The following is a 13576-nucleotide window of genomic DNA, read 5'->3' as shown; positions in this document are numbered from 1 at the left end:
AGGAGCCATCTGTATTCAATGAAAAGTGATTCTGCGATTGAGAACTTCACTGAGCAATTGTTTAAATGTCAGTAATCATAAATGAAAACAGGCAAGCACTTCATTCCACATTGAAATAAGATGGCTTTTACCACAGTAGACAAAATTTCACAGTGCAATGACACAACTGTGTCACACTCTGAATTAACAAAATATTGCTAAAAATACTTAACCTCCTTCTACCCCCCGATCAGTTGTCCCACAGGAAAGACAGAGAAAATCAAAACTGATAAATTGAAGCAACACATGTTGTCACATGGCTGCAAACTTGTCAAAGAAAAAGAGATGAGAAAATTACATTCTTTTTATTTCAATCATCCTTGATTTGAGGGTTGCTGGCACCAAAAACCTTTGTTAATTTGCCTGCTTTGAAAAGAGAAATAGCAAAGAGTGAGTATCTCAATTCCTTCTGTCCCAAATTGAGTTTGGAAATGTCTCTTTTAACTGGGGTCCTGCCAAGTCCCAGGAAGTGTCCATCCTGATTTGGAAGTGGTTTTCATTCTCATCAATACAACTGATTCAGATATCTTCCTGCAGATTATCTAATTCTAGTAATATTCCATTTAAAAAAAATTAGAACTAATTTATTTCTCATGAGGACTGATGAATTTATCACAAATTTTAATTGTCCATCTTCAGGGTAACAGAAAGGTGACAATTGTGAATTTTTATGCTTAAGACAAATTGGAGACATTTTCTTTCAAGATAGAATACAGTATGAGTATGAGGAGGAGATTGCACAGCCTTCCTTTCCCTTGTACTCTGTGCAATGAATACAGAACAAGCGAATGTGATGTCCGCAGTTTGTAAAGACAATTTGCACTGCAACAAGGTGCACAGCAGATCAAGGGTAGAGGGGAAGAGAAGGGATGGGACAGTTCCAGCTCTACTGAAAAGCTGAGCAGCAGCAAGGATATAGAACCGTGCCTCCTCCACAGAACCCAAAGCATATTTGTGTCCTTGCCATTTTGAACAGCATGGTCTCTAGTGTTTGGATTTATGAATGAATATTCTGAGTTTATGCTTGGCACCTCTGAGCATAATTTATTTACAATGTCTGAGCACCAAAATGTGCTTATTACAAGGTTCCTTTTGATTTGATGGCACATGAACCAGTCTTGGGATTTATGTCATCTCCTTGAACTCTAGGTAAAAACATTCACATGAAAACAGAAGAGCCAAGAACTCAGAAATGTCAGTGTCAAGCTTTCCCAGAGTTGCATTTTTAAAAGATATTTGATTGATCATAAGAAGTGGAGGCCAGGAGGCAAACTTGCTAAGTTATGGCAATCCAAATGTATTCAGAATGCCTAACCATCCATCTCTACCCATTCTGATTATCACCACCAGTATGTTTTCATTCACATTAAAAAACAGAACCAAAACTTCCTCCATCAGCAAGATTTGTTGTGTGGCATGAAGGGGATGAGAAGGAAAGATTTATCACTGTTTCCCACTGCTGCCCAGTATTGAATTGATAAAGGACAACTTTAGTTGTCACTGTAATCATACCATAAGACATTTCTTACTTTATCATTAAACTTCTACAGCATGGTTATTATAATTTCATTTAGAAGTCTTAGTCATCGCCCCGGACTCTCCTGTGGCACCATGAGATAACATCGAACAAAAACTTTGTGCTGCAAAGCACTTCCAGCCAACAAAACAGATGAGGTAAGACAGAAAGTCTCGGCAATGGGGGCTACTGTGAGATAATTTTCCTATAGGGGACAGTTATCTTTTCTGCTTTATAATTCTGTAGCGTGATTCCTTCACCATGAGTTTAATTGTTCCATCACTTCTGAGCTGCGGCTGATCTCACATGGTCTCTTTAGTAATCAGTTCTCCATGCAAATTTTTTTGTAGCTGTTTCCTTATATGGCTCTTCTATAGAATGTAAATGTTAAAAAAACCTGGAAATTTTAGTAATAACCTCAGCAGATTAGCTTTGCTTATAAATTGTTTAAAATATGGACAAAAGCATGTTGTTTATACCTATGGGGATATACTCTAAAACATAAAATACATTAACAGCAATAATCCTACCTATATATATATATATTTGAAATCAATATTTTGCATAAGACTAATAAAAATTAAAGCATAGTAACATTTGAGATAGACTTAAGTAACATTCCTGTCCTTTGTAACCTGACATCTTCACGCAGGTCTGAACAGTGCAGTTTATACTCACCATAATAAATCAAATTTTAAAAAAAACCTTACAAGTTGTCACCTGACTTTCAGATGTTGGGAGAGTTGCAAAAAAAATATGGATTTTGCCATGGAGTTTTCTGCTTAATGTGTATCAGTACACTCAAACTGCAGATCAGAGTGGAAAAACTAAGACAGTATAGTGAATTATACCAATATTGACCAGAACAACCATCAAAACTGCCAGCTACATATCACCTAGCTTTTAATTTATCATCATACCTTATACCTACAGAATCATAGAATTCTTTTGGTTGGAAAAGACCTTTAAGATCATCTAGTTCAACCAGTAACCTCACACTGCCAAGGGACAGGGACTCCACTACCCTCATTGGCAGTCCATTCCAGTGTCTAACAACCCTCAGTGAAAAAGCTCTTCCTAATGTCCAATCTAAACCTCCCCAGGTGCAATTTCAGCTCATTTTCTTGCGTCCCATCATTCATTACTTAGGAGAAGAGACCAATCCCCACCTCATCACAATCTCCTTTCAAATAGTTGTTGAGAGTGATAAGGTCTCCCATCAACCTCCTCATGTCCAGACTAAACAATCCCAGTTCTCTGAGCCACTCCTTATAAGACCTGTTCTCCAGATCCTCCACCAGCTTTGTTGCATGTCTCTTGGACACACTCCAGCACCTCAGTGTCTTTCCTGTAGTGAGTGGCCCAGAACTGAACACAGTATTGGAGGTGCAGCCTCACCAGCACCGGGTAAAAGGAGACAACGACTTCCTTGGCCCTTCTGGTCACACTATTTCTGATACAATCCAGGATGTCATTGGCTTTCTTGGCCACCTGGGCACACTGCTGGCTCATACTCATCCACCTGTCGATTAACACCCCCAGGTCCTTTTCTGACAGAGTTTTCCAGCCACTCTGCCCCAAGCCTGTAGAATTGCATGGTATTGTTGTGGCCCAACTGCAGGACCCGGCCCTTGGCCTTGTTAAACCTCATACAAGTGGCCCTAGCCAATAGATTCAGCCTCGCCAGGTCCCTCTGAGGAGCCTTTAAATCTGTAACCAATCTGTAACCTGCTTTTCTTGAAGAAAAAGACATGTAAGCAAAAGACACGAAAGGCAATGTGTGCTGTGACATCTTCTTGGAGATTAATAGCAGAAGTGCATTTCTGAATTCTAAAGCCTATGATGAAAAAGCCTGCCTTGGAGGCTGGACAGCACTGAAATAGCTTCAGTCATTCATCCAACCCTGCCCTTGAGCCTTATGGAAGCTACACACACAAAGATGCATCCCCCATAGCATGGCATTACTTATACCCATTTGCCAAAACAGTAGGTTAGAACTGACATCCCCTATTTACAGTTTCACTTAAGCACAAAACAGGTTGCTAAGGACATGTGAACCAGAGAAAGAAAATTACTACCCTGTGACATAAGTTTGGCTTCCTGGAGAAAAGGGACTATAAGCAAAGCATCAAGATCACTAACGTCAAAGGAATGGTGCCAGGTTAGAAACACTTATGAATTATTCTGACAAGACAGTAAATATTTAATTAGGCATGGTAATTTCTCATGGCATGGTAGAGATAAGGTAGTACAGACATATACAGAAATCTTATTAAGTGCAAGTCAAGTCTTGCATTGAACAGGTGGTGGTTTTGAGGCTGAGCACAGCAAAAATACCCTCTGGTCTGCTGGTCACTATGAAGCTCTAGTCACAAACGCACTATGTTAAACCTTCCTCTTTGACCTGACTAAATCTTCAGCTGGGATTGGGATGATGCAGATACCTTACTTCAGAAAGTAAAAGCACTTCTGTGGTTTGGTCCAGAAGATGAACTTTGAGGCTTAGTCTTAATGAGCTGATGATTTTCTCTGATATTCAGAAATTATTTTAGGAAATCAAGTATTCCCTGTAAAGGTTAGCAGGAACTAAAATTAAGCACTTTTCAAATTCGGTATTAAAAACTTCAAAAACAGTTTTTCCTCTAAAGTGGAGCTAGAATGAAAGTGGTGAAATGACTACTTTCTCTTCCTTTCCTGAAAACAAACTGAAAATTATTATAGAAATTAAGAAACTTAGTTTATTGTGTTTATTATAATACTCTCTGAGGCATCAGACATAATAGTTCTTATTTATATAACACAGTAAGATGGAAAGGAATCTCTGCTTACAGTAGATTCTTCACTCTCTGTTAAGGCACTGGGTGACTTATTAACTGAATCCAGTGAGTCACCCCACTCAGAAATAGCTGTCTAATTATGCAGCTGGATAAAGGAAGAAACACACTGCCATAATGTTAATTTGGCTGTTGGGAATGAGGATATGCTTGCTGCTGTCAGAGCCCACTCAATAACTTGGTACAAGTAGGGGAGTTTTGGCTCATTTGTGCAGATGAGGATGCCTCCACGTTAGGAAGAACACTTCTGCCAACAGTGTTGTCTGAAACTGAGGAAGAAAATTTAAACATCAAGGAGGAAAAATACAATATGAAGCAATCTGTCAAGGGGATCAGAGTCATTAAGATGAAAAAAGCTGGGTGAACTTCAAGAGACTGAAAGTTTCTTTAGTCTGGTAGCATACTATTGCAGCCTGGTGCCTAGTTTGAATACCACAACTCCTGCACTGGATCTGTTCAAGAAATAAGAGCCTGACCAGTACAGAATAGACTTAATGGATGTCAGAGGGTCTCTGATGTTTCAAGAAATCTCAACTCTGTTGATGAAGTATGATTTCGCAGAAGCCTTTGTGATCTCAGTCAGTGTTTCAGAAACTGATTTCAGGTACAGAGATGTGAAAATGTAGCAAAGGGAACAAAGAGGGGCAATACTGCAACTAGGGTGAAAACCAAAACTAGCTCCCTACTAATTCTGAGAGGCTGGAAACCATGCCAAAATCAAATGGAATAGGGTAATGACAGCGAATTTTTGTCACTTCCGGAAGCTTGAACTGAAGCTTTCACTGTGCTCACGGCCATGTCTGGAGTGCAAAGATTGCTGCCAGTCAGCCTCCCAGGGCTGTCAGCACGGGAACCGACACTCGCTGAAGCTGATGGCAGAATTGAGATAGTCCAGATTTAGAGAAAGAGTTAAAATCAGAGCAGACAGCAGGTACAACAGATACCTGCACACTTATAATCAAGTGCAAAAAAATTCATGTCTGTCACCTACTGCTTAACAGCCTTGGCATGGCAGGTACTTGGCTTTCAAGTATCAGCTGGCTGAGAATGTCAGAAAACACTCCACCTGACAAGTCATCTCTCCTTAGAAATCTGTTTTGTGGAGATTTCCTTATGATCAGGAATATGACAGCTCAGAGCAAAGCTGGGTTTGGTTGTAAAATATCAGTGTTGACAGACCCCATGTCCTTCCTTCCTGGAGGCACTAAGAAGCTGGGGAAAAAATGAGATGGTCCGGCTAGCAAGTGGCTAGAGTACAGATCAGTGGTCAGCACCAGCATGCTGCTGGTTTGCAGAGATGCATAAATTAAGACAAGAGCTTTGTTCAGGAGTATCACTACATTTCCTCAGAGACTATCCTTTACAAACTGTGCTGATGCTGCACTGAACAGATAAGAATTAGCCAAAAAAAGATAAAATTTGGAGAAAAAACAAGGATGATTACAGCTTTCAGAATAGCAAACACTTCATCTAGGAGAAATTCTGTAATAACCAAGTTGAGCCAACTCTTTCTTTTATCACAATCATGAGAGCTAAAACTTGCTATTTCTCCTCTGTACCACAGAGCTGGCATTGCTGCTTCAGAAAACTGTGACTATCTGAGCTGGACTCAGCAATTTTTGAGACAGAAGAGTGTGAGATTGGTGCAACAGTGATGAGGTAAAACATCCAAAAAACAAAGAGCAAGACATGAAGGATGTTTTGTGTCAGATTAGTGCAGGAGTTAGTTACTAGCACAGTATAATGATGGCTGTACATGTCCTATTTCTTTAAAATCTTCAAACAGGTCCAAAGAAGTGGTAGATATGTGAAGTCCTCTTCCCATGCACAGCCAAAAGTTTAAATCAGTTAACATTTTAGTGACTAAATTTTCACTCAATTTCTAAATAAAAACCGCTACAAGAAGTAATGATGTTACTGCACATTCATCCTCATTTTTAGCTCTCTCGACTCCCATGATTAGTGAGAAAGAGGTATTTCCCTATTAAGATAAGTTAAATATTTATATGAGGATGACTGTTTCATAACAATTTAAAAGACGAGAAAGTCTGTCTTTCATCTGCAGATGGGGCATGTACTGATACACTACACGAGCTCTAATTATCCACTTACAATAATAATTACAGGGATTGTCTCAAGCTGCCAGTCACTTGCCTTCAGCATTCTTAGTAGTGAACTATTTACATTCCCTGTATTCAACCATAAGCTACACCTGCAACGATTTCATCATTAGCACCAGTCTGGAAATGGCACATTCAAACAGCTTGAGTAGAAATCCTGAATTTGGACCAAGAGGCCTTCAACAAAGTCTATTAGGGACTCTTTGTGTAGTGTAGACCAGCAGGTACCTGTAACAGCAGAACTGGCCCCACTCCAGTACTTGGCTTTGGCAGCTGCAAGGATTTTGAAGATAAATCAGCAGTTTCAAGAGGTGAGGAGCTGGCTGTTCTGTACACAAGTATCCCTATAGGTGGGATGCTCCACTGCTTGCAAACTGTAAGCAGGTACTCGCTGCAGTGGATCTCTCTCACATTCTCCCATGCATATCATTAACCAGCTTGACTCAAAGTATGAAACCCACAGAAAAATGAAATGGGTAGTTATTTAATGTTCTTATTTACCACAGGGGGAAGCTAAAATAGCAGGTAGCATACCCAAGCAATGAAGGCAAGACACTGTCTAGTCTGTCCTCATCTAAGTCAGTATTTTCTTGTACTGATTTAAATGAAGCCACTTCTCTTGAGAATCAGCAATAAAGCTAAGAAGCAATATTTTTCTTGCCCCTACCCCTACTTTTGTCTTCACAAATGTGAAACTTGTTCAGTACAAGGTTATTAAAAGTTTGACATTGGTCACTTGTGGTTCAAATAAACTCAATCTCAGACCAAACCCTAGTGGCAACAGTTAAAATGAAGAGCTATCAATGATGCATACTAACTGAATATTGAAAACAAAATTTACCTTGTTCAGAAGAGCAGCTAAAGGATGCACATTAAGAAATGGGAATATTATGGGATATAGGTTTTGGGTGAGCTTGTCTTCAGAAGAATATGATTTACTCAAAACTCATACTTTATATTATTTGTGTGCTGTAAATATAATAAATATATAAATATAAATAGGTCTTTAAATGACGAAAATCTCAGATAAAACTAATTTAAGAGCAATACAGAGATTAGAGTCTGTTTTTTCTCTTAACAGAAATTATGCTGATCCTCAAAATTTGTTCAAACACTAACCAAATTTAACGGCATATTAAATGCCAGCATGTTTCACTTGTTTTTTGTTGCTGTGGTTTTTCTTTTTTTGCTGTTTGTTTGGGTTTTTTTAAATAAGTGAACCATTTTTATTTTCTTCACTTGACATATCTATTAAAAATTCACATCCTTCTTTCAAGGATCTTAGGAATTATTCCCAGTTCTACCACTAGAGTAATGTTGTGACAGTCATATAATTGTGTTATGCTGGTTCTGTTCTGTCACCTGTAAGGTAAATGTACCTAGGCTATATTACTTTAAGATTTAGCAAACATTTGTGAAACTCTGAGGCCCTGGAGTACAAAGGGCTATGGAAATGTTACTATGATTGCCTTAAAAATCAGAGATCAAAACGTAGAAATTGCATTACACTGGGCCTTATCTCTGACTTTCTTCCTGCATGTGCCCTTGTCCCTGTGTAGGGAATACAGTGTATTCACCCTACAGACAATACCTGATATTTGGTCCTTTATGTTGGTCAGGTACGCACTGAGGAGCCCACTGGTGTAATCCTGTATATTGAAGGCACCACAGGGAACTCAGATTTGGATGCTCCCATTTTAAATATGGGTCTTTGTAATCTCTATATAACATGAACTGCAGTCAAAGGGTCTGTAAATGCCAGTAAAACTATTTTGTGAGAGGAAGACTTCAGGCTTACTCCTGCGAAACATTTTTTTCAATGAATTTTTTTATGGCCATTGGTTCAATAAACACAGAACTTCATTGATTTTTACTGGGAGTTCCGCTTAAAACCAACAATATGATGTGGGTTGACGATGTGTATTTCAAGGCATCTTCTCTCATTTACTATTCCCTAATCTAATCTGAAAGACAGAGAGTTTTGGGTTTTTTTTTCATAGTGGGACTACAATCTGATACTAAGTATTCCCTACTCATCAAAGCTCTCAAGGCAGTGCCCAAATGCCACTCAGGTTTTTAGGATTTAAACACAACCTCTGCAGCTGTAAACTGTTGAATGACGCACTGAATGTTGTTATACAGTTTCATACTATGGTTCTTCTTCTGAAAGACACATTCCCTTTTGACACAAAACTCACCTTTTCTTTTTAGGTAGGATACAGTTTCCTTCATTACTGGGGGAATTAATTCACCTTTGTTTTTGTCCTTGATACTGTTTAAAAAAAAAGAAGAAACAGCCTTTGAATAGCATTAATAGACAGAGAGTCAAGGCCAAGACAGAATAGTTTCAGCAAAAACTTGAGACATTTGAGAGTATACCTTAAATGCCACAAATTAAGGAACCCACATCTCAATGCCTGCACCAAAACCAAGAGTCCTCCACAACTCCAACAGGCGTTGAATGAGCCACTGAAACATGTGACTTGGACTTCTATTCAGAGAGAAACTCCTAAATGCTTTCTTCTTGCTAGCCTCATTGACAAAAAGTGCTCTTTACTGTACTGAAAGTGAGCCAAGGCCAGAGCAGCTAAATGATGTTCCAGACTAACTTTGTCTCTACTTGAGATTGTTTATACTCCGGCATTGTTCCCCTCACTTGGCATGGCCCAGCAAGGCTCTGTTTAACTATGACACAGTGCCGGTGGCAGCGGTGGCTCTGATCAGATTTGGTTGGATGCCACTGGTGCAATGGGGTTTCAAGGCAGCTTGGGGACAGGCAAGGAAGGAGCTTGCAATGAATGCTTCAGAACAAGGGATGCTGCAAGTTTAGAAGCCTTTTATAATGCAAATTTTTCTTTGTCATTTTTCTCTTTTAAAGCCACTGTGTATGTATAATTAAAACGATATTGTACTATTTATTTTGAAGCCAAAGTGATGCAGAGAGATTATTAACGCTTTGAGAGATTCCCATGAAATGAGATTGCTTTCTCTTTCGTAAGTGAATAGTTGACGCAAAAAATCAAACATAGCATTTTCTTGATCTAAACAGTGCAAAAAATTCTGCAATTATCTTCCTTACTTTAAAAAAAAAGAGGTCTTCAGCAGTTTAAAAAGTATAACAAAAGAGATGGTCAGATAAAGAGATGGTCACTATCTGCTGAGTATTCTGCCCCATAGTAATCAACAACAAAATAAAGGACCAACCTAAGATTTTTTAAGTAGATTTAATAAATATTTATGTGTACAATTTCATATTTGACATTTAAAAAGTGACCAAGCTTTACCAACAAAGTCTAAAGCACCAGCACAAAACAGCACAATGACCTGTTACTGTACCACGAGAAGTTGCAAATGCTGTAGCTCATTCACAGAAAACACTAGACATTTATCCAACATGTAAACATAACCTTAACCTGGTGCTACCAGCTGAGGTTGCACCTGTGTGGTGGTTTAACCCCGGCTGGATGCCAGCTGCCCACCAAATCTGCTTTATCACTCCCCTCCTCAGCTGGGCGGGAGAGAGAAAATATAATGAAAGGCTTGCATGTTGAGATAAGGACAGCGACATCACTCCACAGTTATCATCAGGGACAAAACAGATTTGAAGTAAGGAAAATTTACTTATTGCCAATCAAATCAGAGTAGGCTAATGAGAAAAATAAAAACAAGTCTTAAAACACTTTCCCCCCACCCCTCCCTTTTCTCCAGGCTCAACTTTACTCCTTCAGTTCTCTACCTCTTCCCTGCACAGCAGTGCAGGGAGATGGGGAATAGGTGTTGCAGACAGCTCATCACGTCTCTGCTGCTCCTTCCTCCTCAGAGGAAGTACTTGTCACACTCTCTCCATGCTCCAGCTCGGGATACCTCCCACAGGAGACAGTTCTCCACACACTTCTCCAGTGTGAATCCTTCCCACTGGCTGCAGTTCTTCATGAACTGCTCCAGCGTGGGTCACTTCCATGGGATGTAGCACTTCAGGGACAGACTGCTCCAGCATGGGTACTCCACGGGTCCACAGGTTCTGCCAGCCAATCTGCTCCAATGTGGGCTTCCTGCAGGGTCACAGCCTCCTTTGGGCATCCACCTACTCCTGCGTGGGGTCCACTCCAGGCTACAGGCAGATTGCTGCTTCTCTGTGGCCTCTATGGCTACTGGGGCAGGGTCCCACCATGGGCTGCACCACAGGCTGCAGGGGAATCTCTGCTTTGGCACGTGGGCACCTCCTCTTCTCCTTCTGCACTGACCTCAGTGTCTGCAGAACTGTTGCTCTCACATATTCTTTCTCTCTCTGCAATTGCTATTGTGCAGGTTTCTTCTCCACTTTCTCCAATACGTTACCCCAGAGGCTCCACCATTGCTGATGAGCTCAGTTGTGGCCAGTGGCAGGTCCAGCTTTGAGCCACCTGAAACTGGCTTTATCAGACATGGAGGGGAAGCTTCTAGTAACTTCTCATCCCTGTAGCCCCCATTACCAAAACATTTCCACACAAACCCAATACAACCTGCAAACGAGAATGATCCTGTCTGTTTCTTTTCCAAGTACTGTGATTGTTTCTCTGTGTAGGCTTGCTTATTACATGATTAATATAAAACAACTGACAACAACTGGAGTGTATTTGATATAACTTCTGCATCATTGCTGAATGGAAGGAGCAATCCAGTATTATACTTTGTCTTTACACTACACATCACTAGTACTTTAAAATAAATGTTACAGCAACAGAAGCCAGCATGGAAGAGTTGGGAAATTGTCAATTTTCCTCCTCCTCCTCCTCCTATTTGTTTTCCCTGTGCCTAGGAAGAAGATACTGGCTAATTTTTGCTCTCCAAGATCAGGAGGATGGTCACCCACCCTCAGCTTCATGTATGGGTGTGGTGGGAGTGCTCCTCCAACAGAAACAGTTGGAGCAGGATCATGACTTTGGTCCAGAGTCACCCAATGGTTTTGTCTCCTACTCACAAACCTATAGGGGAATATACTTTATGCTATACAATTATTTGGCCATCAAACATTTTGATCTCATTCATCACACTGGGGACACAATGCTCAGACACCAGGGCTACTTCTGCTGGTTATTGTTTCACTGCCTACTCAGTCCTACTCTTCCTCTTTCCTATTTTCACTGTCCAATCTCTTCCCAGGAACTAATGTCTGAGTGTCTGAATGTTAGTCAAACTCTCCTAGGCCATATTTTTTTTTCCTCTACTGCGTATATTTTGTGTGTCATTTCCTCTAATCCTATATAAAACACTGCAACTTTTTATGTGATTGTAATAAACTTGTTATTCCAGCTCACAGATCTTGTTCTACTATTTCAAATATCTAGTCGAACCTGCTGTTTGAAAGGAAATAAATTGTAAACTCAGCTGCAGAACTAATGAAGTTGACCTGGTATGGATTTGTATCCTATGCCCTACTTCCTTCCTCATCATAGTAATCTGAGATAACTTTCTTATGTCATCTATAACCTCACCTCCCTTACACAGTATTTTCACTTCCTCCTTTCACCTCTTTATCTCATACTTCTGCATAACATAAGGAGTAGCTCATAAGTTATAACCATCTAAATACCAAGAAGAGCACCAGCAGACCAAAGGCAACAGAAGACTGTATTCCTGTTATCATTTCTCTCCTTACAGCCAACGATTTTTAAAAGCTGGTAGTATTTGTGAGAGTATTTGTCTTCTTCCAAATTTGGTTGACATAAGACCATACCTCTTCTGTGAACCAATTCATTAAACAAATTTTCACTGCTTTTTTTTAACAAAGTACCCACACTGGAATCTAAAGCATGTAAAATTCACAGTGGTCTGTGTATGAGTTAAGAGTACTTTGTGGACACTGCTGTATCTACATCTAACAGGAATTGTTTAGGAAAAGGGAACTGTCCTTGATGGAAACAAAGGAATTTTGATTAAAAACACAGCAAAGTTTTATAAAAACATGTTAATAACATGATAATTTCAGACACTTGAACAAAAATTCTACAATGTATGCTATGCGCTTGCAGGAAGAAGAAGACCAACAGCAAGGAACAAGTTTAATTCCGACAATCCTAAAGCATAATCTTTTATGTGTTATTTGCTCCTGCTTGCAAGTACGATCTTGACATTAAATGATGCAACTTCTTGTCCTTTCACACTCGCAATGCACCATTAATTTCAATACAAAACAGTACTGGACTTGCTGGAGTAATCCTTCTTTGAAATATCGTAACAACAATTTATGACTTGACTTGTAAGACCAAGTCCAACCTCACTCTTCCCTATTATCACAGACAACTTATGAGAACTAAACCAGAGGTCACAAGTGCTTAGAGCCTCACTGATCAGAGAGGGCATGGCTCAAAATGCTACCAGGACCAAGTTGATAACCTAGTCCTCAGAGCAGTGTCATCACCTTACAGTGACAATCAGGTGCCTCTGTAAAGTATCTCTCCTAGCAGCAAAATCCTCCCAACCTCTTTCAGGATATGTATCCCATACCTTCTAGTCTCTCCTGCTCCTTCCAGCTTCAACAGTCTCACAGCAGTTTCACACATACTGTTGACATTGTAGAGGGGGAGGTCAACATTAGTATTTCAACCAAGCAGGAGTTGGTTGTAGCTCTGAGAGCCAGGTTGTTCTACCCAGGTTGTTCTGGCCTTCCCCCTGCCTTCCACCCAGGCTCTGGATAGGAAAAATTAAAACAGAACTTTGCTTCAGTACCGTGAGCTGTCACATCAGGCCCTGCAAAAGCTGGCCACAGCAAAGGGAACAGAGCCACACAATCAGAGAATACCTGACAGACCTATCCTGCTCTGAAACACAGCTTCCACGTGAGTTATTTTCCCTCATAGCAGATCAGTGTTCTTTACCAACCCTGCTGCAACAGCATACAGCAAAACAGGCAGTGACTATGCAGCCCCCTTAATACATTAGCCTTGCTAATAAACCACACAAGGAAGGAAGTTCTTGGGGTTCTTTGCATAGCATGTAAAGTTGAAATCCCCAGTGGAATTACATCCCCTGGTAAGGGACGAAACAAAAAAAGGGGTTGGGAAATGAAGTCAGTGTTTGGGATACGA

The 13576-nt window shown here is 40.1% G+C and overlaps 1 protein-coding gene across 5 annotated transcripts in view; it reads right to left on the bottom strand.

The window, feature by feature from the left end:
* The window catches only part of ARHGAP8 (Rho GTPase activating protein 8), an 85250-nt gene that overhangs the window by 15243 nt on the left and 56431 nt on the right, over nucleotides 1–13576 (bottom strand). For all 5 annotated transcript variants that reach the window (XM_062006904.1, XM_062006868.1, XM_062006888.1 and 2 more), the window contains one exon: nucleotides 8708–8781. In XM_062006904.1, the coding sequence (XP_061862888.1) occupies nucleotides 8708–8781 (74 nt within the window). The remainder of the gene's footprint in view (nucleotides 1–8707; nucleotides 8782–13576) is intronic.

The sequence above is a fragment of the Colius striatus genome, chromosome 1 (genome assembly GCF_028858725.1).
Source record: "Colius striatus isolate bColStr4 chromosome 1, bColStr4.1.hap1, whole genome shotgun sequence".
Classification (NCBI taxonomy): domain Eukaryota; kingdom Metazoa; phylum Chordata; class Aves; order Coliiformes; family Coliidae; genus Colius; species Colius striatus.
Note: the sequence above shows the minus strand (reverse complement) of the source record. Positions and strands in the feature narration are given on the sequence as shown.